Raw genomic sequence first — 25,798 nt, 5'->3', positions numbered from 1 at the left:
GATGCTGGTGGTGGTGAGAGAGAACAACCAGTTGCTCAGCTCCAGCTTTCTCGGTCAAAGTGGAGCCTCCCCCTGAACGCACCGACTGATGAACATCCCCGACCTGTTGCCTGCTACACTAGACAGAGAGAGAGGAAGGGGAGGGAGAAAGAGAGAGAGAGAGAGAAGTAGTTTCTTCCGTCTTGGAGGAGATCGAAGACAACATCATGAGATGCATCAATGTGTTCTCTATTCATCTACGTTTTGAACAGCAGGAGGAAAAGGAGCGGAGTTGGATGTAGAGGAGTCCACCTCCTCAGTGTGGAGGTGCGGCTTGCTTTGATATACATCCTTGTGTCCGGGAACTAAGGAGAAAGATCATGGTCGAGCTGGAGAAGGAGGTGCTCCCGTTGCCGCCTCGGTACCGGTTCCGAGACCTGTTGCTCGGGGACTGGCAGACCGACGACAGGTAAGGATGCACGCAGCTATACTTTGCACCTTTTTACGCACGGCGCACTCGATCTGTTGCGCAGCTGTGCGCGATGAAACCATCACATCATCTTATCTGGGGGAAGAAGAAAAAAAGAGAAAAAGTGGGCAACTCTTTTGTTGTGCATTTGCATTTTTACCTTTGTCGTGTCGTGGGTTCACGTGCAATACTGTTTTGAAGTGTTTCACTGTCAGCTGTGCAGCTGTTGTGGATTCTGCTGAACAGTTACTCGTCCTCCTGCGAGCACAGAAGCTCCAAATAAAGCAAAACCATCACACACACACAAACACTATCCTATTACAACCATATGCACACTCAAAGGAGATGGCTAGACTTTATCTTTATACTTTTAGATTATACACCTCATTTATTTGTGTGGATAAAATCATCTGCTATAGACCTACAATGTATAATTGTGACTGTGTTACTCCTCATGTCATAATTCCAAGGATTCACAGTGGACATGCAATTTCACGTGGGTTCCTCTGTGGCTGGCAATTAACCTTTTGCTTACACTCCACTTACAGGCCTGTGTAGACTAGAGGTGCAGTGTGATATACTGTGCTTACATTGGCCTTTTCATCATTTGAAAATCCTTCACCTTCCTTTCACTCTGGTGTCTCCTGTTGCTAGGTGCAAATGAGGACCTAACTGCTTGTGCACTTGAGTGGGTGTTTCGAGTCATAATTGGGGAAAGTTGCCACTGAATGCATGAAAAGAGCTGATCAATTGATGTCCAGCTTATTGGCAGCAGGATTCATAAGTGATGTGTTGCTGTTGTGCATGACATAATAGTGGCCTAGTCTGTCTAATCTTGCTTATCATACTGTTGAAATGATGGAGGCTAAATCGCCTGTTATCGTTACTTTAGGAGGGGGGAAAAAATACACCTATCTGTATTGCTTTTGCACAACTGAAGGCCAGTTCACTCTGGCTTTAATTTATCAGCTATTGCCTGAGGACCAATGTTTCTGAACCAGAGTGTAGTGTGAGCTCAGTCACCTGATTACAGAGGTTCAGGGGGTGAAGTTCTGCTTCTTGGAAGTCCATCAATAAAGGGACTTATCATAGTCCCCATCCTTTAAAGAACCCTAACCCTAAGGATGAGCAAAATCACAGCAAATGACCTCACCAAATAAATGTCGCAAGGGGGAAAAAAAGGAGGTGTACTCTGGCAGTGTGGCTGTGTAAAGGACTGGGTGTCAGTGCCACAGATGTGCTGTGTAATGATGAACATTTATAGGGATCCCCCAGTATTCTAGAAGGCACAGAGCCTCAAATTAAATTTGTAGATTTGCCTGAAGTGCCCGAGTCTGTGTGCAGCGTGCTTTCATATGCAAACATCTACAGGAGCTTTGAGCGAGTGTGATTGGCAGAGGGTTAAGATGCTGATCTCAGCGCCCACAGGGAGGTTCAGTTGCACACAAAAGAAAACGGACTGATTTGAAGGAAAGTACAATCTGTGATTGATAGTGACAGAGAGCTTAATTATGGATGAATCACACAGAGTTGGTGTGTAACGGTCCATTAATAGAAGTAGCCTTTTAACTCGCAGACGCTCCCAGTGTGTGCAGGTGCACGTAAAGCTGGATGTGATCACGTCTTGGCTTAAACGTACTCCTACACAACAGAATGTCAACATGTGTAAACATCGAGTCCTCATCTGTTACCTCTATTCTGGGTCTGGGTCCAGGTCAGGTTTATGCATGTTTTTTGTTAACTCCCCCTCTGGCATTGTTTGTGTTTTTATTAGTGTGTTGGGGCACTGTGGTTGTGTGTTGGCAGATGACAACATTAGAGACTGTTTTTGATTTGACTATTTCTAACAGTAGAGCTGACAAATATTGTGATTTTTATGATTATGATTTGTGATATTATTTGTAAGTCTAGCTTTTTATTCTCTGTGTAATATATTTAAAACATGACACAGGATTTCAACTTGAGATAGTTGTTGATCACTATATATATATACTGTATTTATATATATATATATATATATATATATATTTCGTCATTGCATTGTATATATATATATATACAATGCAATGACGAAAATCCATAGATATGAATTGATTCAGTTTTTTTTTCTATTTAATAAAAGTAATACAATCATTCCAGTAAGAATGTGATTGGTGAATACTGACATTCTCTAACATTGAAAAAGTGGAACAACCTAACTTTTTGGATTAGAAAAAAAAACAAGCAAAATATTTGCATTAAAAAAAATACTTTTCAGACTGCAAATCATGTTTATGTTTTGAAATCATGTTTTGGCATGTGACGCCACCTACCGCCGTCTACCAATCATTGCAGTCAGTAGAGTCTCAGCTGCCGAGCAACCATGGGTTGCCAGTTACGTCAGAAAACGAAACCTAAAAGACCTCGGTATTTTGAATTTGAATGTAGTAACCGTTTTTGGCCACATTCTTACATATGGCACCAAGTGTGGGCCTTCTCCTGAGACTTAGTATTGTTAGTTGCCGTGTAGTTTGATCAGCAAATGGGTGTCCTACCATTACAGAATATTTCAGGGACTGAAACATATGAACATTTTAGAAAAAAAAGCTCATATCAGTGAATTTACCTGCTTAATGCATATTAGTTACTGTGTTCCACAATCATATTATTCTTACCAGAGTTGATATGTTTGTAGTAGCCTGTAAAAATAGGCATGATTCCAGCACAGCTTGGCGTGTTTGTCTAATTTCTGCAAAGGAAATGAAATACAACATCTTTATTGGTCCACAATAGACAGAGCCAACAGGGGCTTCCCTCAGAGTACAGCATTAACATACAAACGACTGCCTTTTGTCCTTAAAAGAATCTCTAATTGGCTGTCGCCTCCACATGTTCTCTCAATCAATCTCTGTCTCCCGTGCTCGCTGAGATCCTCTCTCTCCCCGCGCTCCTGCTCCCTTTGCCTCCTTTTTAATTCTACCGGCCAAGCCTTAATCTACTGAGGCCAATGTGGAGCATGATCCATCAATACTGTCAATATCCGTGTCAGTTTTATGCCTTGACTAAACTATATGGTGGACGCCAGACTGCCGTAGGGAGACTATAAATTTCCGTTATGCGATTTATAGCGGTTAAGACAGCTGATTGTAATCTCTGTCAAGAATTGCAGGAGAGTGGCTCTGTTATGCGTCATGTCTGCAGAGCCAGAGCAGACATAAAGGGAGGTTATTAGCAATACAGATGTCTTGTGCGACGAGAAGAGTCACTCTGTGAGAAGGTGATTCTATCAGGTTTTGAGTACATCAGGGATAGATGGGGAAGCAGGCACAACTCATCACTTCCGTCATGGCTGTTGTGAATTTCCTCTCAGGCACACACAACACATTATTTCTGCCGGAAACCATTTTGAATTGACTCAAAGGTCCAGCGTGGAGGAATTGGTGACATCTAATGGCCAGACTGCAGATTGTAACAGATGGAGAACTTGGCTGGGAACCACAGTGTCCTTCGCATACCAGAAATGATGTTGTTCTTCTTTGGTGTCTAGCAAGCTTCAACATTATAATGGGAAATTGGAAATGGGAAACCCTAGGGATGGGAATCGGTATCGGTCCGATTTGGTCAAAATCACTGGATCGAATCTCGGACAGATAAAAATGTAGAAACCAATACAATCCAAATATTCTATGTATTGCATGCGTCACTGTAAAAAAAAAAAAAAAAAAAAAAAAATCATGTTTGGGCTGTTTATTTCTTCTTCTTCTTTTTGGGAGAAATTTTTTACTAAGTACTTACTTACTACTTTGAAATGACTCAGCACAAACAGCTTCTTACGTCAAATATGGTCTAAAATTAATAATATCAGTATCAGTCACAAAAAAAGTGGTATGGTCCCATTACTTGTAGAAACAGCGTTCTTCATTAAATTAAATTATGAGGCCCTTGCCTCATAAAGGCTTATTTTAAGGCTAAAGCAGCAGTTTCTGTCTCTAAATCCTCCTAAATGTTACACACTGGACTTAATGGAAATGAATTGGAGGGCCAAGAGAAGGATAAGCTTAAAAAAACAAAACAGGAATCAGGTTTGACAAAGGTCTTCCCATTAGTTTAAGAACAAAAGACCTTTTAAAACAACATTAACAACACCCTAATTAACGTGGTGAAGTGGACAGGTCGGACATTAAAGAAAGGGCTGTTTGTTTGAAGAAATACGAGGGCATGCGTAAGCAAAGAGGGTTCATACACAAAGCCATGAGAAATGATCCATTTGCACAGAATACTGTGCCCATGATGCTCGGTGACGAATATGAGACGCTGCTTCCTCCATGAAAAAGGCTGCACAGTGTAGAGAGCACACCTGAAGACAGAGTGAGAAAATATATGGTTAGAGTTGTAAAAATGAAACACGTTGTATATCTATATGAGCTGAATCCTTTCTATTGATAACAGCAGCTGTGGAGAGAACAGTGGAAGTGCAGTATGTGTGTCTCTAGTGGCCATCTAGACTCATGATTCTTTTCATTTTAGTTCTTTTTTTCATATTTTACTATCCTTGGATTTTAAATTTAGCAACATTGATTGGTGACGTTGCATGCTGCAGCTGAATATCCCTCACCTCACCCTTCCCTTCTCAAACGTGTTGAAAAACATATGGCAGCAATCATTTAGCATCGAAATCTAAATGATGTCATCTCAGCAATAAGGTCACAGGTTTGGATCCCGGTGTACCCCACTTTTCGCACTATGCCAAAGGTAAGGTGGTTAGAAGAAATGGTTATTGGATGAATGAATTAATGCTCATTGTGGGATATACTGTAAATATACAAGGCTCATTCTAGGATGATGAAAAGCAACAATTCATTAAATCAGCTAATTGCTTATTTTTCACAAAAGTATTAATTATAATGATATTATCTTCAATTTCTGCTAAATGAAAAAATAATGCCACCTTCATTTAACATACTGGATCTGTATAATAACTTTAATAAGAACTGAACTCCCCCAACCGGCCCTGGTGTTATAGAGTCCTGTCCACACTTAAGAGCCTTCCTGCTGTGGACACTAACACAGCCATCAGGCTGACCGGCGTTTCTCTGAGCACCTCTGGGCTCTCGCAGAGTTGGACGTCGAGGCAGCAGAGTGGGGGCAGGAAGCTGCTGTGCCATGCTGTCGTGCGGGGATCGCAAACACAGTTGTCCACTGATTGTTCGGGACCCATTTTTCGCAAAAACCGAGTTAACTTAATGCAACACGGGGGCCGTCTTTCAAATCCATGCAGCCCCGGGGGCCACCAGGGACGGACAACAGAGACGATTCCTCTCATGTTTCACGCCTTTATCTACACGTCATCCTCGAAGAAGACGTCTTTGAAACACAGCGATATCTCATATCGGTTTGATCAAATCTTCAATGTGAGCGCATTATCTGAGGTTAATGTAATCTGAAGGCACAGGGAGATCGCATGTCATTGAATGACTTTTAATAAAGTTATGCAACAAATCAAGGCCTATTGTGTTTTATGATATTAGGGATGAATGTGTGAGTGTGGGGGGGACCTAAATCTGTTTATACAGTCACATTATGGGGACTTGTCTTCCTTATGGGGACAAAAATCAAGTACCATCAAGTACCATGATGTAAATGGATGGGAATCGGTGTCGCTCAGTATCGGTACTGGTCTGGATCACTGGATCGGATATTGGACAGATAGAAATGTAAAAATCCAATACAATCCCGTATGTTGTATGCTTCACTATGCACAGACTGTGACATTTTAGCTGAGTCATGTTTGGGCTGTTAATTTCTTCCTTTTGGGAGAACAGTATTTGTTACACAGTTGGAGAATTATGTCTCTGAAATGACTCAGCACAAATGTGTGGTTAACAGCTTCATAAATGGTCTCAAATAACTGGATAGGACTAATATCGGTATCGGTAGATACTCAAGTTTGTGATATCAGTATCAGACACAAAAATGGTATCGTCCCATCCTTATAAATGACTACATTTTAAGGTGAAGACATGTTTTAAAATTAGGTTAAGGTTAGGGTCAGGGTTATAGGATTAGGCCAGTAGCAATTATGGTTAAGGTTGGAGTAAGACTCCAGTCAATGTAATGGCCTCTGAAGTGATGGAAACAAGTGTGTGTGTGTGTGTGCGTGCGTGCGCGTGTGTGTGTCTCAACTGTTTTGTTTTCTTCCACTTTACAAAAGGTGTGCAGTGTGTGATGTGTCAACACATCCTCCTGCTAAGTATTAGTAGTAAACAGTCGTTTCAGGAAAGGCTGAGAAAAAAAGGTGGTTACGTCAGGGAGCACCGGGAGGAGGAATGGCTGGATCACTTCCACCGATGATGTATGGAAAGCTTTTATTCCATGGGAACCCTGAGGTTGTCCAGGAAATGGCTGTGAATCAGAGCCACTGTGCACGTTTATCGCACGGTCATTATACAACAGGCTACACACACGGTACATTTTTAGCTCGTAAATGATTCCTGTCAGTTTCACGCTGGTTGCAGAGTGATTATTAGATGCTATACATGTGTATGTACAGTACTGTGCATAAGGCTTAGGCCACTATTAGATGTGTTGTTTTAGTAATGCTATAATGACAATAGAGGATAATTATTTAGATTTTTCTTTACTGGAACACATCCAGAAAATATGCATGCAGTTTTTTTTTGTTTTTTTTTAAATAAATAATAAAATAAATAAATAAATAATAAAATAAAACATCCTCTACAGGTGTCAAGTATATAGCGTGATCTTCCCTTACAATTGAACAATAACACAGCTCTGTTAAAGATGCCATTTGTAAGAATGTGGCCAAAAACGGTTATTACATTCAAATTCAAAATACCGAGGTCTTTTAGGTTTCGTTTTCTGACGTAACTGCCAACCCGTGGTTGCTCTGTAGCTGAGACTCTTCTGACTGCAAAGATTGGTAGACGGCGGTAAGTGGTGCCACATGCCAAAACATAAACATGATCTGCAGTCTGCAAAATAATTTTTTTCATGCAAATATTTTGGCTGTACTGTTGTTGTTGGTGAGTTCAGTTTGTTATATGAACATTATTCCTGAGTCTCTGTTACAATATTAGGAGGATTTTATGGCCAGTTGCTTTAGATTTATTACATAATGCACCTTTAATACTAGAGTGGAACCTTAATTAGTGTTACTGGTAAATTCTGTGTTTGTCCTACTATTTAATGTATCTGCTAAATCATGCTTGAGCATTACATACACATTTTGAATAGTTGCATTTTGCACAGTATTGTATATGTGCATATGGATGAAATTGTGGATCTCCATAGAGAGTGGTTCATTTTATCCAAGTGGCAGCAGTGCTGAGGCGCCATGTTGTGGTTTTACAAGCAGTAGTAGAGTCTGTGTGAGATGCACATATGAGATGCATGTATGGTGCATCTATTTTCTTCTAATTTACAAAATTGGCATCATGTGCTATTGAAGACATACAACTAGCCACTGAGAGCATTTACTCCTCAGGGAAATGTGCAGTCACGAAGTAAAGCTTTTAGGCAGTACTTTTAAAAAGAAAGAAAGAAAGAAAGAACTTATGCACCATCATCCATAAAAGAAAATCAATGAATGTTTTTGGAGCGAGGATATGTACAAATTATATTTTCTCTTTTCATCATTTTCCATGCAATTCTTTACCACCTGCCGTCAATGAACTCTAATGTATGTGATGGTTGTGTATCTGGGTCAGGGACAAGCTGTCCTGTCGACGACTGGTTGAATGAAGCAAAGAACACCTTGGCTCTCTTAAGCTGTTACAGGGGCCCCATGGTGATGTGCAATTTACTTGTTGTTCCTTTGAATTTTTCCCTGCCTTCATCATTAGTCTTTATATATTATTACTCTATCTGCTTTTTCCAGACTTTGCTCTTTTATTTGTGCCCTATTTTCACAGAGGATCCCTTCTTTAGCCGCTCGTCCTAAGCAGTACATTATGCCGAGTGATAAAATTCTAACTGGTTTGTAGCCAGCAGCAATTTACCATAAAATGGTTCTTAAGAAGCAACACAGAAGAGCTTCTTAAAAAATGATTCTAAAGATTTTCAATTATTTTCATTCATCTTGACTCTTTAGTTTTTTCCAAATCTGTACATAAGAAATGTGCTAATCATCATTTGTCCTTATTCAACCACCACAGCGCTCCACATTATAGTATATAACCATGGCACGCAGCCTCCAGCTAAAGTTTAGTCTGTTTGATTTTTCCTTAAGCTTTCAACACGGGACATGTTTTTCTCTTGGTCACCTCGGCTGCCTTACATCACTTTTATGAATGCTATTTATGAGTTGTGTACAGCAGTAGTGATGAGCCAGTGTTCTGCTGCTGTGTGCACAGATTTGGGTTTCTTTAGTCTCTGCCACTGTGTCATTAGACAGCCAGTGCTGTGTCATTATGGAGCACAGGCATGGGTGGAAGCAGCAGGAGAACAAGGTTCATCTCTCGTCTCTCTCGCTCTCAAAGATCCTCCTCCGCATATCCCCCCTGTCCATCTGTCTGTGTCTATTAATTTGTTGTTTTTTTCATGTCTGCACTCTGTCTTTCTCTCTTTTTATGTCCATTTCTTGCAAACAGAGACATGTAGATTATGAAGGCTCAGACAGACCTGTTCATGGGTTATTCTCTCACGGTTCCTGAACTTTGTCCCATTATCCATAAACCATCCTCACGCTCAATCTATCCCACAGCTCAGCTCTTACCAGGCTACATGCCTACTTTTCTTCTCATTCTCCCTGCTGTATGCTCAAGTGGAAAAGCTCTTGGCTTCGAGAGAAACCTATCAAGAGCAAAATGACCTGTGAAAATGTCGTCTTCTCCTGGAACGTTTTCTTCTTGTGGAGCTTGAAGAGGCTTTAAGGACTTTGATGAACAAAGAAATGCTGATTGATTATGGGATTTGGGAGCGTAGGTAATTGTTAGTGCCCTGTAGGGTGGCAACAAACCCGAGATTTGGCTCAGAATTGGAGAAGACTTTCATCGTCACATATTGGATTGCGGTGGATTTGGTTGTAAAAGCAGAAATTAACTTGATGGAAAGTAAACATTTTGATTTTTAACACTTTTTTTTTTGGATAGAATTTTACTTTTGAGAATTGACAAAGTGCTTTTCAGAAGTTTCCTCTTTTAAAGGTTATAGTGTTGAAATCTGTTACTGTATATTTGACTGCAAACGCGATCATGATTTAATCATTTGCTGTGTATATGCAAAGTGTACAACAAACAAAGATTGAGGCTGTTGTTGAATTTCCAGCTCTGTCAGACTTAACAGTGTTAGTTATCTCAGCAGGCAGATGTTTACTCTGCAATATTTACTTTAAATAATGGATATGTCATTGCACTTTTTAAAATGCCAAATATAATACCAAACCGCTGCTTTTTATATTTACTTTAAATGGTCAACAAATGGTGCACTCTGCTTAGTGCTGCCGTGTTATTGTCTCTTTGATTGCTCTCTGCATAAAAGACCTCACGCACTGATGTGGTCGATTAGCTCAGTACGCCTCACCATACTCGCACTCATTATCTTTCCTTTCTCGTCCAATTGTCTGTGACTGCAAACGCTGCGAGGTGTCCCGTCTTTTCAGCAATTCACACAAAAAGATTTTTTTTTTTTTGATCTGCACGGTCCTCTGTTGTCCGTCATGTGCGCAAAAGCCTAATTGTCAGCCGGCTGCTGACAGCAAAGGGAGCCGTCAACAGGTTGGAGCTGGGCTATATTTTAGCTCCAGTGGCTAAACACACTTGCCGTACTTGTGTTTGCTCACATCTGCTCATGTGAGAGAGGGACGGAAAAGACAACCAATTGGTGTGTTGCCATGGCAACACTGCAGAAAGTTACCCCCCACCCCTCAAATGTTGCTTGGAATGTGGTGGGGTTTGGGTTGTGGCATGTGTGGCGGGGGGGGGGGGGGTGTCAGTATAGAGTCACTCTGGAACCCTGGGAAGACTCCACCACCTCTTCCTCTTCCTGCAGAGGAGAATAGATTGCAGTTGTCCTGCCTCTCTTTCATCTGTGTGTGTGTGTGTTGTGAGGAGACCTCCAGCACGTCTGCCCCAGCGTTTTCATCCCCGTCCTGAGTCATCCACTCTTCCCTCCATAGGATGAAAGGAGGGACTTCTGAGAATTCTCCCCTGAGGTGGCCAGACAGGAAATACAGTCATGTTGAGTCTGTGTGCTTGTATGTCTCTACACACGTATGAGCTGAGTGTCCCTTTGTCACTTGTCATCATGGCTCTTTAAACATCACTGTCAGATATGTGTTTGAATGGTATAATGATCCCATTGACCTGGTTGCAGGTGTGTATTTTAGGCCTGTATGTGCACAGTTAGAATGTGTGTGTGTGTGTGTGTGTGTGTGGTGTGTGTCCCTCTAACACGAGGGTGCCAGAATGGAAACAGAGAAAGAGCAGTAATTATGGCCTCCCATGTTCAACAGAAACATCAGAGGGAAGTAATTTGTTGCTCTATATTTAATCAGGGGAGATAACGAGACTGACTGCAGCTGTCTGGGCTTATGGGCAGGCGGACAAGCAGTAACACCATTTCCTCCAAAACCCCATTATTCTTTAATGCGGTCAGCCACATTGTCTTATTTCCATACTTTTCAGAGCTCAAATAATCATTATCGGTGCTCTTTTTTAAAGAAAATCTCCAATTCACTCAATTGTTCAAATTTTTCTACCTCACCTTTATTCCACTCACATTTATCTCTCCATTCACTTGCTCTCTCGCTCCTGTCCTGTGACTTGACCATGAAAATGTTATGAATATTTTTTCACTCACAGCAACTTCAAACTTTTTTTTCCCTTCTTTTTTTTCCTCCTCTTGTCCCCTCGTTATCTCTTTCTCTCGATCACTGTCTCTGCTCATCTCTCCCTCTCTCTCTTAGGGTGCAGGTAGAGTTTTACGTGAATGAGAACACTTTCAAGGAGCGCCTCAAGCTGTTCTTCATCAAAAACCAAAGATCCAGTGAGTTTGCCTGTGATAAGGATGACACTTTCTCTGTCTGTAATCATTCAGGTGAATTCCACCGTCTTCTGTCTGTTTTGTTTCCATATGAGATGTGATGCTGTATCACTGTTGCTCTACACTTTCTCACCAGTTGTGTCCACTGTCTGTGAACGTTTTATGTGTCTGTGCAGTGACTTTTTGTCACAACTGTGTGTGCAATAATTGTCTCCTACATAATTAAGATAACAAAAACAGTTAATCCAGGGGTGTCAAACTCAAATGACCTTAGGGCCAATTAGCATTGAGTCGGGTTTAAAAACAAAAAACAACAATATTATGATAACTTGATATCGCAATAAAGATATTCAGTTTTTTACGGAATTTCAAAGTAAAAGTGTTTGTTTTGTAATGGAATGATGCCAAAATAAATCTATTAACATAAAAAACAGTCAGAAATAAATAAAAAAATTAAGTAAATAATAACATGGAGTGCTTTTTTAGATGAAGTCGTGGGCCATGTTTTCATTTCAGTTTGACACCTGAGTTAATCATGCAGGTTTATTTGCATACTACTGTAGTGCATGTTCATTTATACACTATGGCTTCAATTTCTTAAAAAAAAAAAAAAGCTATTCACTGCATATTGTAAGGAATCTAAGACCAAGATATTGTTATTATTAATGGTAGTAGTAGTTGTGGTAATAGTAGTGCCTATAATGGTACTCCGATGCCTATTTGCACAACATTTCAAAACATTTGTCATTGTCATATTCGTTTCTTCAGCTGCTGATATTTAATTCTAAGGACATTTCGTTCTCTTTGCGTTGCAGGTCTGCGGGTGCGAATGTTTAACTTTGCTCTCAAAGTGCTGAGCTGCCTCCTCTACATTGTCAGAGTCTTGCTGGACAATCCGCAACAGGAGAAACAGGACTGGTGAGAGAAATGGGGCTTAATGTGGTGAAACAAGGTTTCTTTGAGTGCCAAGGCCTGATAGCAGAAATAAGTGCAGCAGGTCAATAGAAAAGTGTGTGTGTGTGTGTGTGTATATATATATATATATAAATACAACAAGATTGGATGTGAGTTAGCTGGACAAAAAGTCACTTTCTTGGCTGTTTGCTGTGTTCTGATTCTCTCCTACAGCGTGAGCGGAGTAAACTGCACCAAACCAAACGCATCGTTTCGTCCTGGGAGTGAGTTTGACTGGTAAGCATGCGTCTCTTAAGCGGTGTGATGTCTTTGGTCGGCAAAAAAGGGTCATGAAACCTCACACCCTGGAGGACGCGCATCTCCCACACCGGCCTACTGGTCGGAAATGTTGTATAACACGATCAATGCGACTTCACTTAACTGATACAATTCAACAATGCTGATATCGAGCATTACAGATCCACATTCATTTGTCACGATATAACTTCATGGATTAGCTGTCAACATAAAACATACGTAGAGCCTGCGCGGCCTAATCAACAGCGATGTAGTGGAGATAAAGTATGCAATATAAAACAACAGGGAAAGCGGGAGAGAAAGCAGGAAGTGTGTATGGACTTTGCACTACGCCATGTCTCCTGCTCGTGGACCTATTGATCTAGCTGGTGGCTGGTGACACAGGCTAAGCTCTGGCTCCAAATGAATAAGGAGCCTAACAGAGTGAGCTCAGAGAAGGGACCGGTCGCCTCTTGCTCCAGGCAGCAGACTCATAGAAGAACAGGCAGCAAGCAACCAAGCAGCCAGGATAAGCCCCAGAGTGTCTTTGATAAGAAAAGAAAAGAAAAAAAAAACCTGGCTGTAAATTTCCATTTGACTGTGTGAATATTACTTCTGGACTATGTTGGTCATGGTCCCCGTTGACTGCTATTGTGGCGGAAAATAATTTGTAATATCTTATTTTATTTCATGGTGTCTGTCTGTGTCCATATCTCTGTCCTCCTCCCCTCCCCTGTTCTGTATTTTTCCTCCAACTCTATAGGAAACTGATCATCTGGGTGGATAGACCATTACCGCTGTGGGCTCTGCAGGTCAGATATCAGTACACTCCTGTGCAAACAAGACTTCAGTCTGCAAACACACATATCTGCATACGTGAATTGCACACGGGTGCATGTGCATCCATTTGTTATTGGTTTATGGGTGATGAACGCACACACAATCAGACACCTGGTTGTGTCTTGCTTCACAAACCTTTCGCCTCTGAAGCTCAATCACCAGCATGCCTACTGATTCCTCCCACGCTCGCCTCTTCCATCTCTACGACTCCTGTTATCGCTCTGCTCTGGTCTCTGTCTGACTACTGTATCTTGACTTGACTCCCCCTCCCTCCCCCCTCCCCCCTCCCCTCTCTCACTTTATTTGCAGGTGTTTGTGGCTTTCATCAGTTTTTCAGAAACGATGTTGCTCGTGTATCTCAGCTACAAGGTGAGTTACTCGCGGACCTGAAGCCGTGTCTACATGTACGCGAGGTGAACGGACGTGCACGCGTGTGAAATTCCTGAGTGCGTTGCTGTCCACCTGGCACTCCTCTGTGCATCCTCTCAACTAAACATGCATTTCCTTTGCGCCTCATTTGCTCGCGTGTGTGTGGGAAGCACTTCAGCGAGCCTTGAGGCTTCCTCAGCACCGCCCCGTTATTGATACATCTGAAAAACTCCAGCGGGGGCCTTTGTGTTGCTGCCGGGGGGCGGATCCATCAAGGGGTTGCCTGGCCTTTGATGTATTTGACACTGTAAGCCTATGAAGAGGCCTCTCTGCAGATTACTCTGGAGGCTTGAGGCCTTAACATTTAGAGCTGACTGATTCCTGTGGACATTCCCTGTGCCTGTCCACCTACACTCTATGAGATTCAGGTCAGCCATATGCAGGCGGCAGACAAATAAAGACAAGCATGGCTGACATCTTAATTGAATGTCAAGGCTTAGCGAAAGCTGAGTAATGCTGCTTCTTTCCTCAGAGGGTACAAGGGTGTTGTATAATTCTTTAATGTCTTGATCTATGCTGCAGAAAACGATCAATTTTGCGGCAACCCGGGCTTGTTATGTGGTAATCCCCTAAGGTCACCATGACAATAGAGATTTCTGACCCCTGTGTGTGGTTTATGTTTCCAGGGCAACGTTTGGGAGCAAGTATTACGTGTCCCCTTCATTCTGGAAATGATCAGCGCCATTCCCTTCATGATCACTGTGAGTGGAAGGATATGCGTTACTGAGCACTGACAGCACTGAGAGTCTCCGAGGCAGCCGTTTGTTTCTGGCTGTCACACACACACACACACACTTAACTAACTACAATAATATGGAAAGGATATTACCACTCACACATGTTCACTCAATCCCAGCCTAATGAGAGGCCCTGTGACTGTAAGCTTTCTTTTCTTGACAGGTGATTCTGCCCTCCTTCCGAAATCTATTCATCCCTGTTTTTCTCAACTGCTGGCTGGCAAAACATGCTTTGGAGAACATGATAGTAAGTGAAGCACTGTCTCCATCTAAAATACTTTATTTATTTTTTGCTTTCTGTATTATCTTACACAATCATCTCAAGGTAATCAGTCACAAAGTCTATAAAACTTGAAACTCTTCCATCACTTCCATCCAAATAAGCACGAGCACCAGCTCCAAGGTCCCCTTCAGACCTGGTGTCAACATCCACCCTTGTAACTGTGACCTGACCACAAGAAGTACAGAACCGTTCACACCTGGCATTAAAATGTGTCTCCTCCAAATCAGATCTGTAATAGTGCCTCGCCATTTATTCCAATGCACATTGATGTAATGACTGTTTGCAAGGACAAGCTAATGTTCTTAATGACTCTGACACTGATGTTGTCATGTTTGTGTATGTTGGTTTGTGCATATGTGTGTGTGTGTGGGGGGGGGATGTGTGTGTGTGTGTGTGCGTTTGTGTGTGTGTGTGTGTGCGTTTGTGTGTGTGCACATGAATAACACAGACAGAGAGAGAGAAAAGAGAGTCCAAATCATGCAAAGCACTACTCACGCTGCTGTAACATACTCTAAGATGTTATCTTCAGAAATTGTATATATTAATGTATGGGCACTGCCTATTGTAAAAAAAAAAAAAAAAAAACTGCGGGTGAGAGACTGGAGAATGTGGCCACACAAAACCTGGTGTCTGGTGTTTGGATCTGAGAAGTGTTCAGATCTGCATGTGAGTGAATCAATCAATCAATCAATCACTCAGGATGGATGGATGGATGGATGGATGATAGTACCAGGTCTGAACAGGGTCTGTATATTCCAGCACTACGCGATATTCATCCATGCACTTTTTTGGATTTCTCTCAATCAGTCACATTTTATCCCATTTTACACCTTGGTAATGCACATTAGATTAGGTTAGATTAAATTAGATTAGATTAGATTAGATTAGATTAGATTAGATTAGATTAGACTAGACTAGACTAGACTAGACTAGACTTGACGAGACTTGACGAGACTGACTATACCTGGGTAGACTAGACTAGACTAGATTAGATTAGATTAGATTAGATTAGATTAGATTAGATTAGATTAGATTAGATTAGACTAGACTAGACTAGACTAGACCAGACTATACTAGGGTAGACTATATTACATTAGACTAGATTAGATTACATAAACTTCTGCATATAAATCACTATTTGCCTTCATGCAGTTACTACATACAATATAAACGAATAGATACATAAATAAATAAAGTGCATGAGAAACATGATTGACATGATTTGCAATTTAGCTAGTGTTCATGAAAACTTTTGGCTGCTGCTGCGACAAGATTATTGCCTTTAAGGAGGCAAATTGTTAGTTTAGTCTTTATTCTCTTTTCTGGAGTGACTTCAAGCGAGTCTTGTTTAATGCCACTCACAGAGGCAGCTTTTTTAATCAGCTCGATTCCTTCACAGTAGTAACTCTCCCTCCCTCTGTCTGTCTGTCTGTCTGCAGAATGATCTCCACAGGGCCATCCAGCGGACACACTCGGCCATGTTTAACCAGGTGGTGATACTCATCAGCACACTGGTCTGCCTCATGTTTACATGGTGAGTATTCGTACGGGTGACACTGACTTTGGAGCGGGTGGAGACAGGGTGTCACAGCTACGGAAGAGAGGGTACGGAAAGAGAGATGGACATGCAGCGACATACAGAGAGAGGGGGAAAAAGGCAGCTCCTGGAGCTAAGAGGGAGAAAAACAGGGAGCAGAAATGTAGTTGGTAACAGCGAGAGTGAGAGAGTGCTCTGAAATGACAACTGGTTATTGCTTGCTTCAGTGCAGTGGAGGATGTGTCAGCTCGCTGCGTATCTGTTGTAAAAGCCATAGTTAATCCAGAAGATCCTACACAAGGCATGAATTAAGCTCTCTGACCACCAGGGTTGACATTTGGCTGTTGACTCAGCTCATCTGTGAACGATCAGGATATTGTGCACAGCTTGTGTTTCCACACTATATACATATATATGTATATATATATATATACAAATACAAATACACAATGTCCCACAAGTGTGTTCAAGCATGCTGCCACCCCCTTCCTTACACGTACAATGTCACACATATACACAAGTGTAAAATAAAGCTCTCCAACTGTAAAAATAAAAAAATAAAGACACCTATGTTTCATTTAGCACTCACACTTTTTCTTAGTGATCCTTATAACACTTATTTTACTTTTCTCCCTCTTTCCCACTCCTGACCTCCTTCAGCATCTGTGGCATTCAGCACCTTGAACGAGCGGGCAACAACTTGACCCTGTTTGATTCGCTCTACTTCTGTGTGGTCACCTTCTCCACCGTGGGCTTCGGCGATGTCACCCCACAGATCTGGCCCTCTCAGCTCCTGGTGGTCATCATGATCTTCGTGGCGCTCATTGTGCTTCCCATTCAGGTGAGGCATGATGGGAATAAGCTGAAACACAAAACCAGAGGAAGAAAGTAGGTTATAAAAGAGTAAATATTTGTGTGGGATGCAGCACAATAAATTATTATTATTTTTCTTTTAAAAAGCATAAAACTTAAAAACCAGCTTGCAGTGAAATTACTTTACTTAATTTTAATCAGAGGTGGAAAGAGTACTGAAATATTCTTCTCTAGTAAAAGTACCATTATTTTGATAACATTTTACTTAAGTACAAGTAAAACTACTGATCTAAAAATCTACTCAAGTTAAAGTAAAAAAAAGTGGCTCAGAGTAAAAGTTACTAAGGTTGGGGTTCTTTTTTGTGTTGTGCAAAAAGTACAAGGTTCACAAATCTCACATGAATTGCCTTTAATTAAAGGCAAACCTTTACAAATTAAAGTGCCGACAAAATAAAATATGTAAACACAATCACTCAAAATGGGTCAAAGGTCACAAATACTTTAAGTTCTCACTCACTCAGGCACCTTAATTAATGTCATTTCACCTGTCCCCATCATTCACCTGTCCCCATCATTCACCTGTCCCCGTCATTCAGTTGTCCTCATCACCTGTCTCCATCATCCATCAGCTGTCCTCATCATTCACCTGACCTCATCATTCACCTGACCTCATCATTCACCTGACCTCATCATTCACCTGTCCTCATCATTCACCTGTCCTCATCATTCACCTGACCTCATCATTCACCTGACCTCATCATTCACCTGTCCCCATCATTCCCCTGTCCTAATCATTCACCTGACCTCATCATTCACCTGTCCTCATCATTCACCTGTCCTCATCATTCACCTGACCTCATCATTCACCTGACCTCATCATTCACCTGTCCCCATCATTCCCCTGTCCTCATCATTCACCTGACCTCATCATTCACCTGACCTCATCATTCCCCTGTCCTCATCATTCACCTGACCTCATCATTCACCTGACCTCATCATTCACCTGACCTCATCATTCACCTGACCTCATCATTCACCTGTCCCCATCATTCACCTGTCCCCATCATTCTACTGTCATCATTCACCTGTCCCCATCATTCCCCTGTCCTCATCATTCACCTGTCCCCATCATTCCCCTGTCCTCATCATTCACCTGTCCCCATCCTTCTACTGTCATCATTCACCTGACCTCATCATTCACCTGTCCCCATCATTCACCTGTCCTCATCATTCACCTGTCCACATCATTCTACTGTCATCATTCACCTGACCTCATCATTCACCTGTCCTCATCATTCACCTGTCCCATCATTCACCTGTCCCATCATTCACCTGTCCTCATCATTCACCTGTCCCCATCATTCACCTATCCCCATCATTCACCTATCCTCATCATGCACCTGTCCCCATCATTCACCTGTCCACATCATTCACCTATCCTCATCATTCACCTGTCCTCATCATTCACCTGACCTCATCATTCACCTGTTCCCATCTTTTACCTATCCTCATCACTCACCTCTCCTCATCATTCACATGTCCTAATCATTCACCTGTCCTCATCATTCCCTGCCAAAGTGTCCGGTGCGTGAATTTTTTTATTTTTTATTTTTTTTCAATTCAGTCCAACGTTTTTTTTACTTTTTCCTCAGTAACGGATGTGATATGAAGTACAGTACTTCCAAAGAACATATTTAATAAAAGTAAAAATTACTTAGTACTAAGTACACAAAATACTTACTCAATTACAGTAACTAAATCAGTAAGTAAATCTAATTCATTACTTTCCACTTCTTATTTGAATCATGAGCAGCAGCACGTCTGGCACGTCTCGGGTTCACTCAGCTCAAGTATTCACAGCTCAGTTAAATAACAGATCATGTGACCAATCACAAAGTCAACAATCTTTTTTTGGCAACATGTGGATGGAAAGAAACATTCCAAAAACGATAACAAACATCAGCATCATTTCCAAAAATCATTACACCACTGTTACAAATATTATTCCATCACATGAATGTGTTAGAATAAATGCTCTGGTTACAAAAATACAACAAGACGTTTGATTGGAAAAACAAACAAAACCAAAATAATACTGACTGTTCCTCTGCGTCATTCAGGGCAGAAGGGGATCCAGTAGCTCATTTTTCCCTCTTTGTCAAATTCCCCTGCAAAGAGAAAGTCAATACATCACCTTTAATATATAACAGAAAAAGAAAAAAAACACAAATCCTGGGTTTTGTTCAGTCTGTAAGGTTCTTTTTTTTTTATCAATAAAATATCACTTTATAACAGAGAGCTTTAAAAGTGATCCAAAAACTATTTTTGCTTTGATGAATTTTGGATCCTTTAAGACCAGTGGATGCACTCTTTGATTATAACAGCCAGCAGTTCTTTTGCAACACGCAAAACCCAATTTGTTTCCTTTTGGATCAGCTCACAGCAGTCAAGTTTTCTCATTTAGACGAGCGATCCTTGTATTTCTCCCCATGCACAATGCTGTGATGAATCATAACATCCTACGTGATTTTACAAAACTATTTTTACTCAAAGACCAGAGCTGAGTGTCTTCCTTTCTCAATTCCCTAAACCCCTCTCCTGTCATTTAGCTGCACCACAGAGGGAGCAGACTTGATGGAGAGCTAAAAAGTTTACACACGTCGTATTTGCACAGGGACGACAAAAAAAAGAACACCTCGAATAACAAATCAGTTCCTCGTGTGTTCTAATGGTTGTTCCTCACATTTGTGTAAATCTTTTATCCCTGGGGGAGCTGCCGTAGAAGATGCTAAAAGAAGAAGGTGCTAATAGGAGTGGATATTTGTGGTACTCTATTTGGATGAGGGTCTCTCTGGGCAGTGAGAAAAAACACACACTCACACACACAGGGCTGGGGTTGCAGCTAAGGGAGGGGAGAGTTTTTAAATGTCAATGGGTATTTAAGGGATGAACTTAGGGAACAGGAAGTACCGTAAGTCAGAAGGGTGACATTGGCATCCACGTTGGCGATTGTCAGTGAAAAGTTCAACGGAAACTACCTCCACAATCGTGTCTTTTGTGAGCGCGAAGGATTCGTCCCCACTCAATCACAGCTTGGGGTCAATCATGCGTGTGTGGGATGCAGCCGCACACCTGCTGCTCATGTGATGCTCTTACAACAACGGGGAAAAAAAAAGACAAACCATCAAAGCTGTGTAGTCACTACAAAAAGAGAAAGAAAGAAAAAAACCAAACAAACGAAAGAAAGAAAGAAAGAAAAACACAATTTACGGGAAGATTGGTTTGAATTGTTCCACAGTGCATGCGAGTGTGTGTTCGTCTGTCTGCCGTAACCAGACTCTGTGCTGCACAGGGAAGCCACAGAGTGCATCAAGATTCAGCCGCTGTCTTATTGTTATCGTTGTCTCCACTGGTTTTCCTGCTACCGACCACAGCAGAGTCATTTTTGTGGCATTATGAACCTTTAATGTTACATATGTTACATTATTTATGCATTAATCATTTGTTATTGCTTTTAAGACTTCAAAAAAACCAGACCTTCAGTAATTGTAATTTCACAAACACTGTTGTAGTAAGCTGGAGAGTAGCGATTTGGAAAAACATAGTGCATACAGTAGTTTACATTTTGACCTGTTTTTGGACATTAAGACAAAGACTCAAACAAATGTTGTATTTTTATACTGTTCAAATTAAACATCAGAAGTACATTAAAGTGTACTTCATTTTTGTTAATACACTATTTTAACATGGAGTAAATTGTATATAACTGCCAGGTACTGAAGGATTTTCTGGAAAAATGTGAAAAATTACTCTCAAGATCATTTTCAGGCCCTTTTATGGTTTAAAATAAGCAAAAAAAAAACACACACATTTTGAGGCTCTGGTTAACATCAGCTTTCCACTGACTTCAACAGAAACTCCACAAAAGCATAAAGAGCTAAATGAATTTCAGCCCGTCAGGCCAAACAGGAAAGAGCTTGACCCTGAGCAAAAACTAGAGTGTTGCTATAGTTACCTCATCAGCGTGCGTCTTGAGTAAAATCCGTGCGGTAGTATCCTTTGTCACCATTCTTTGCCAGAGCTCAGGATACTCCGCTGCAGCTGTCGAGAGACAGAGCACATTGATGATGATGATGATGAAGGTGCAGTTCAGTTACGGCCACTCCTGTTGTTATAGAGAACAGTTTTTGGAAAGTTTAAATTGATTTGAACAGAATGCTTTAAAAGGAAACTATGTAGGTCAAAAATCTGGTTTTCAATTCCTTTTCAAGTCAAGTAAATCTTTACTGTCGTTCATCTGCACATGAATTCACAGACAATTGTGCCTCACAGTCACAGTAAATATTACGAATCACAGCAATAAAATATAAATCACAGTGGGAAAGAGCAGAGCCAATAAGGTGCGCGTGCTTTTGTCGTGTGTGTGTGTGTTTAATGAAGCAAATCGCAATCCTCCATTAATAATAGATGTCTAATTGTCATGTGATTTAGTGGCTGCTCAAAGAAACCATGCAACAACAACAAAATAAAATAAAAAAGGAGAATGAGCTAATCGTGTTTTCCACTTACCTTACCGTGCATTCAATTCATCACATTTATTTGTGTTGAAATGATAACGTCCCGTATATTTGCACACAAACAACCTGTGTGTGATCGATCCCTGTTTAACTGGCTCAAGGGTGAAGTCAGAATTAGACAATGTTCAACACCTGTTTGTGTCCTTACCGGACCTAAATAAGAAGAAGTCAAATAAGCACAAAGTATACAATCATTTACTCTGCCACGATCAACTATTTAGTTGTAACTGTAGTCTGAGATACGAGTATTCCATTAGGATTCAAACCTTGAGTAATATTGGAAGGAAGATTTTCTTATGAAACCACTATGTCACGAAAATCACTATTCATGTCAAACCATTTATTTCTGGTGCATTATCAGAAACTAATTTGTGTTTCTCCCTTATTTTACTGTCACTGAAATGGAAAAGTCATTTTTTTTCTCCCCCGTGAATTACAGTGATTAGCGTCTCAACTATTCAGTGTACGTTTTCAGGGTATTTATCAGCAGAAATCTGTTACACATGTATTCATGTGTAAAATTACAATCCTTCCCACCATCCATCTCCCCCCTACCTGACCCTGGGCACAGCAAAGGACCCAGTGCAGCCTTCAGGCCTTTGGTTATTTCCATAAACGATGAATCAAACCTCCGTTTATCTTAATTCCATCAGAACACTCTCCCAAATTAAAAGGGAAACACTATACGTCTCAAGGCAGTGTGGTTTTTTTTTTTTTTCTCTCATAAACCACCTGACTCTTCCCTGTGTTTCAGTCCCTTAATCCAATTTTGTGTCTGTTTGAATGTGACGGATGTTTCCCTGAGTGCAGTTCGAGCAGCTGGCTTTTCTGTGGATGGAGCGGCAGAAGTCCGGGGGAAACTACAGCCGCTACAGAGCACAGACGGAGAAGCACGTGGTGCTGTGTGTCAGCTGTCTCAAAATCGACCTCCTCATGGACTTCCTTAACGAGTTCTTCGCTCACCCACGACTACAGGTCTGTCCGTGTGTGTGTGTGTGTGTGTGTGAATTTTTTTCCCCTCTGTAATCCATGAGCCCATGAGACTGTAGTTAAAGCAGAGGATTAATTCTAAAATAACCCAGATCAAACTGCTGTCTTATTAATGAAGGAGCAGATTGTGTTTGCTTAGGTGCATCCATGTGTGCACATTGTCTTGTTCACCACACCATGTGTGTGTGTGCGTGTGCGTGTGTGTGCGTGTGTGTGCGTGCGTGCGTGTGTGCGTGCCTGTTGGGGATCACTTGGACTGGTCCTCTCCACCACAGTTGATTTAACAGGATGTGAGTTTATGGCAAGAATCAGGCTCAGGTAGCAGATGGAAAGTTAAGAAAGTCGATGTTGAAGGTGGTGTCCATTCATTAACAACTAAGCCAATACATTTTTTTTTCTTATGTTTGTTCCTGGTTTATGTAAGAATGATAAAATATGTTCATGAGTTGAAGTAGTTTGTTGTTTATCATGGGGCTGAAATTATCTATAATTTGCTGCACAGCCATTGGCATTTGTACTTTTTAATCAAAATATTCTCAACTTTGAGATACAATAAATACAAATCATGTGGACAAGACTGGCTACAGGCTGTGTTCAGGCATTTTAACTGTACAGTTTTAGAGATATTTCAAGTTAAAAGTCTCACTTTTTAATCAAATAAATTATCAACTTTGAGATGCAAAAAAAACAAAATTGTCCATATGTTTTGGACAAGACTGACTCGGTTGTTTTTAAGACACCTGTGGCTACAAGCATACCAGGAATTAAATTTTTTTACTGTACAGTTTTAGAGAAATTTCAAGCTAAAAGTCCCACATTGTCGCATGTTGATCAACTTGTAAAATCAACAACATTCCCCATCAATTCTGGACAAGACTGACTACGTTGTTTTAAGGACATTTCAGAGAGATTACTGACAAATAAACAAGAAACTAAACAAACTTGCGGAATGTTCCCCACCTTTCAATTAAAATGCATGTGTGAAGGTTTTAAATAACCTGCAGTTTTATAGTTTTGATTTTTGGTAAACACTGGTATACCGTATTGGCCATGTCATGTGATAACCAGTGCTCATACAGTACAGTCAATTCTGGGAAAACCTGTCCTAGGGTTAGTGTTAGTGTTAGTTAAAAGCCATTATTTGTTCATGAATACGCTACTGTTTACTCACTCAAACTGTGTGTGTGTGTGTGTGTGTGTGTGTGTGTGTGTGTGTGTGTGTGTGTGTGTGTGTGTGTGTGTGTGTGTGTGTGTAGGACTACTACGTGGTGATCCTGTGCCCGGCAGAGATGGACGTCCAGGTTAGGAGGGTCCTTCATGTCCCCCTTTGGGCCCAGAGAGTCATTTACCTTCAGGGTTCTGCCCTCAAAGACCAAGACTTGATGAGGGCCAAGTGAGTCCCTGTGATAAAAAAAATAATAATAATAATAATGATCAAGAGTCATTTTATGACATACTGTATTTCTTTATACTGTCTGTGTGTCTGAATGTCTTTACTGTCACGAAATATGCCCCAGATTTAAAAAAAAAAAAAAAAAGACCTGATGTGATCGAAGGTCGAAGCTGTAGCTCATGATTAAAACCTGAAGCACATGTAGCCTTGACGTAGCCGCTGTAATTACAGTTTGCATCATATTGCTTATTGTTTACCCTCGGGCACCTTGGGCCCTCTTTTGTCACGAGGAAAGAAAAGGAGCGAAAGCTCGTTTGTTTAATCTCCGCGTCTCCTCACCTCCCACTATCTCATCCATGAATGGCGTAGGCTTGGAAGACTTGTTGGTTCATTTGTTGTTCTATTGTCCTGCTTTTTTTTTGTCTTTTGTCCTCTCCCTCGGTAACATGACAACACACTCCTTCCTGTGTCTTCTCTCTCTCTCTCTCTCTCTCTCTCTCTCTCTCTCTCTCTCTCGCTCCATGGTCATACTCTCTCCTAACCACTTGTAGGATGGACGATGCCGAGGCCTGCTTTATTCTCAGTAACCGGTTTGAAGTGGACCGCATAGCTGCTGTACGTTCCTCACGTCTCTTCCCTGAATGACCGTGACTCCTCGCACTGCAAAAACATTAAGTCCTCTTTTATAATGCAGAATATGTTTTTCCTTGTAACAGATGCAGAAAATGCTGTTTTTATATCTATTTAAAAAAGAAAAGGTAGCTTTAGATATTACATTTTTGACAATTTCCTACTACATTGACTACATAAAAGTACCAACACAGGCTTGACATTAGTAACACACACGTGTGGAAAAACAAAGGAATTAGTGCAATAGCTTTGCAGGTGGGGTGTTAAACAGGAGTGCATGCATGACTGTGGTTATGTGATGATGCATGGAGGTTAAGATGTGTGCGCACTGGTAGGCACGACTATCTATGTCCACACTTTGACTCACAACGTAACTCAAATTAAATTATTTAAATGTACCGTTAAAAATGCATTGTGTACTCAACTCAACGTTATTTATTTTGAAGTCGCGTTTTGCAGGCTGAATATCACTCTACCTTTCCAAGTGCGTCAGAGAAAAGGTGCTTACTTTGCCCATTCTGGGTGACTGTAAAACTATGGTGGTCCAAAATGGCGTCCTCTGTAGAGCTGACTTGACTCCTGATAAATATAAAAGATAAAGAAAATCAACAATTCACACAATTATTGCGAACTTTGTGCACAAAAAAATAAGTATAATTATTGTATCCTTAATTTCTCTCAAATTGAAGAAAAATTAAATACTATAATACTTTATTCTGTAGTGAACGCTGCAGACTTTCATATCTCCCTTACAATAATTGTGGTGAAAACATTTTTTAACACATTCATGACCAAATACCCACCAAAGTAACTTTTCCATCAGCCTCAGCCATAATTTGTGTTTAGAGAGAGTGTGTTGACACACTGACACGAGCCTGACAGATCCACCTAATTTCCAGTGCCACTTTTACTCGGTTCACTCACCATATCTTTTGTGCCGACTCAACTAC

The 25,798-nt window shown here is 41.0% G+C and overlaps 1 protein-coding gene across 1 annotated transcript in view; it reads left to right on the top strand.

Annotated features, from left to right (window-relative positions):
* Nucleotides 1–359: 359 nt before the first annotated feature.
* The window catches only part of kcnt2b (potassium sodium-activated channel subfamily T member 2b), a gene marked incomplete at both ends in the record, with an annotated part of 41,527 nt that continues 16,088 nt past the window's right edge, over nucleotides 360–25,798 (top strand). Inside the window, 12 exons of the mRNA XM_083895847.1 lie at nucleotides 360–448; nucleotides 11,352–11,431; nucleotides 12,244–12,346; nucleotides 13,383–13,431; nucleotides 13,769–13,828; nucleotides 14,515–14,589; nucleotides 14,789–14,872; nucleotides 16,348–16,442; nucleotides 17,106–17,286; nucleotides 22,646–22,810; nucleotides 24,082–24,218; nucleotides 24,770–24,833. Coding sequence (XP_083751973.1) covers nucleotides 360–448; nucleotides 11,352–11,431; nucleotides 12,244–12,346; nucleotides 13,383–13,431; nucleotides 13,769–13,828; nucleotides 14,515–14,589; nucleotides 14,789–14,872; nucleotides 16,348–16,442; nucleotides 17,106–17,286; nucleotides 22,646–22,810; nucleotides 24,082–24,218; nucleotides 24,770–24,833 — 1,182 coding nt within the window. The remainder of the gene's footprint in view (nucleotides 449–11,351; nucleotides 11,432–12,243; nucleotides 12,347–13,382; nucleotides 13,432–13,768; nucleotides 13,829–14,514; nucleotides 14,590–14,788; nucleotides 14,873–16,347; nucleotides 16,443–17,105; nucleotides 17,287–22,645; nucleotides 22,811–24,081; nucleotides 24,219–24,769; nucleotides 24,834–25,798) is intronic.

The sequence above is a fragment of the Microchirus variegatus genome (genome assembly GCF_963457635.1).
Source record: "Microchirus variegatus genome assembly, chromosome: 10".
Classification (NCBI taxonomy): domain Eukaryota; kingdom Metazoa; phylum Chordata; class Actinopteri; order Pleuronectiformes; family Soleidae; genus Microchirus; species Microchirus variegatus.
This window is presented reverse-complemented; position numbering and strand designations above follow the sequence as displayed.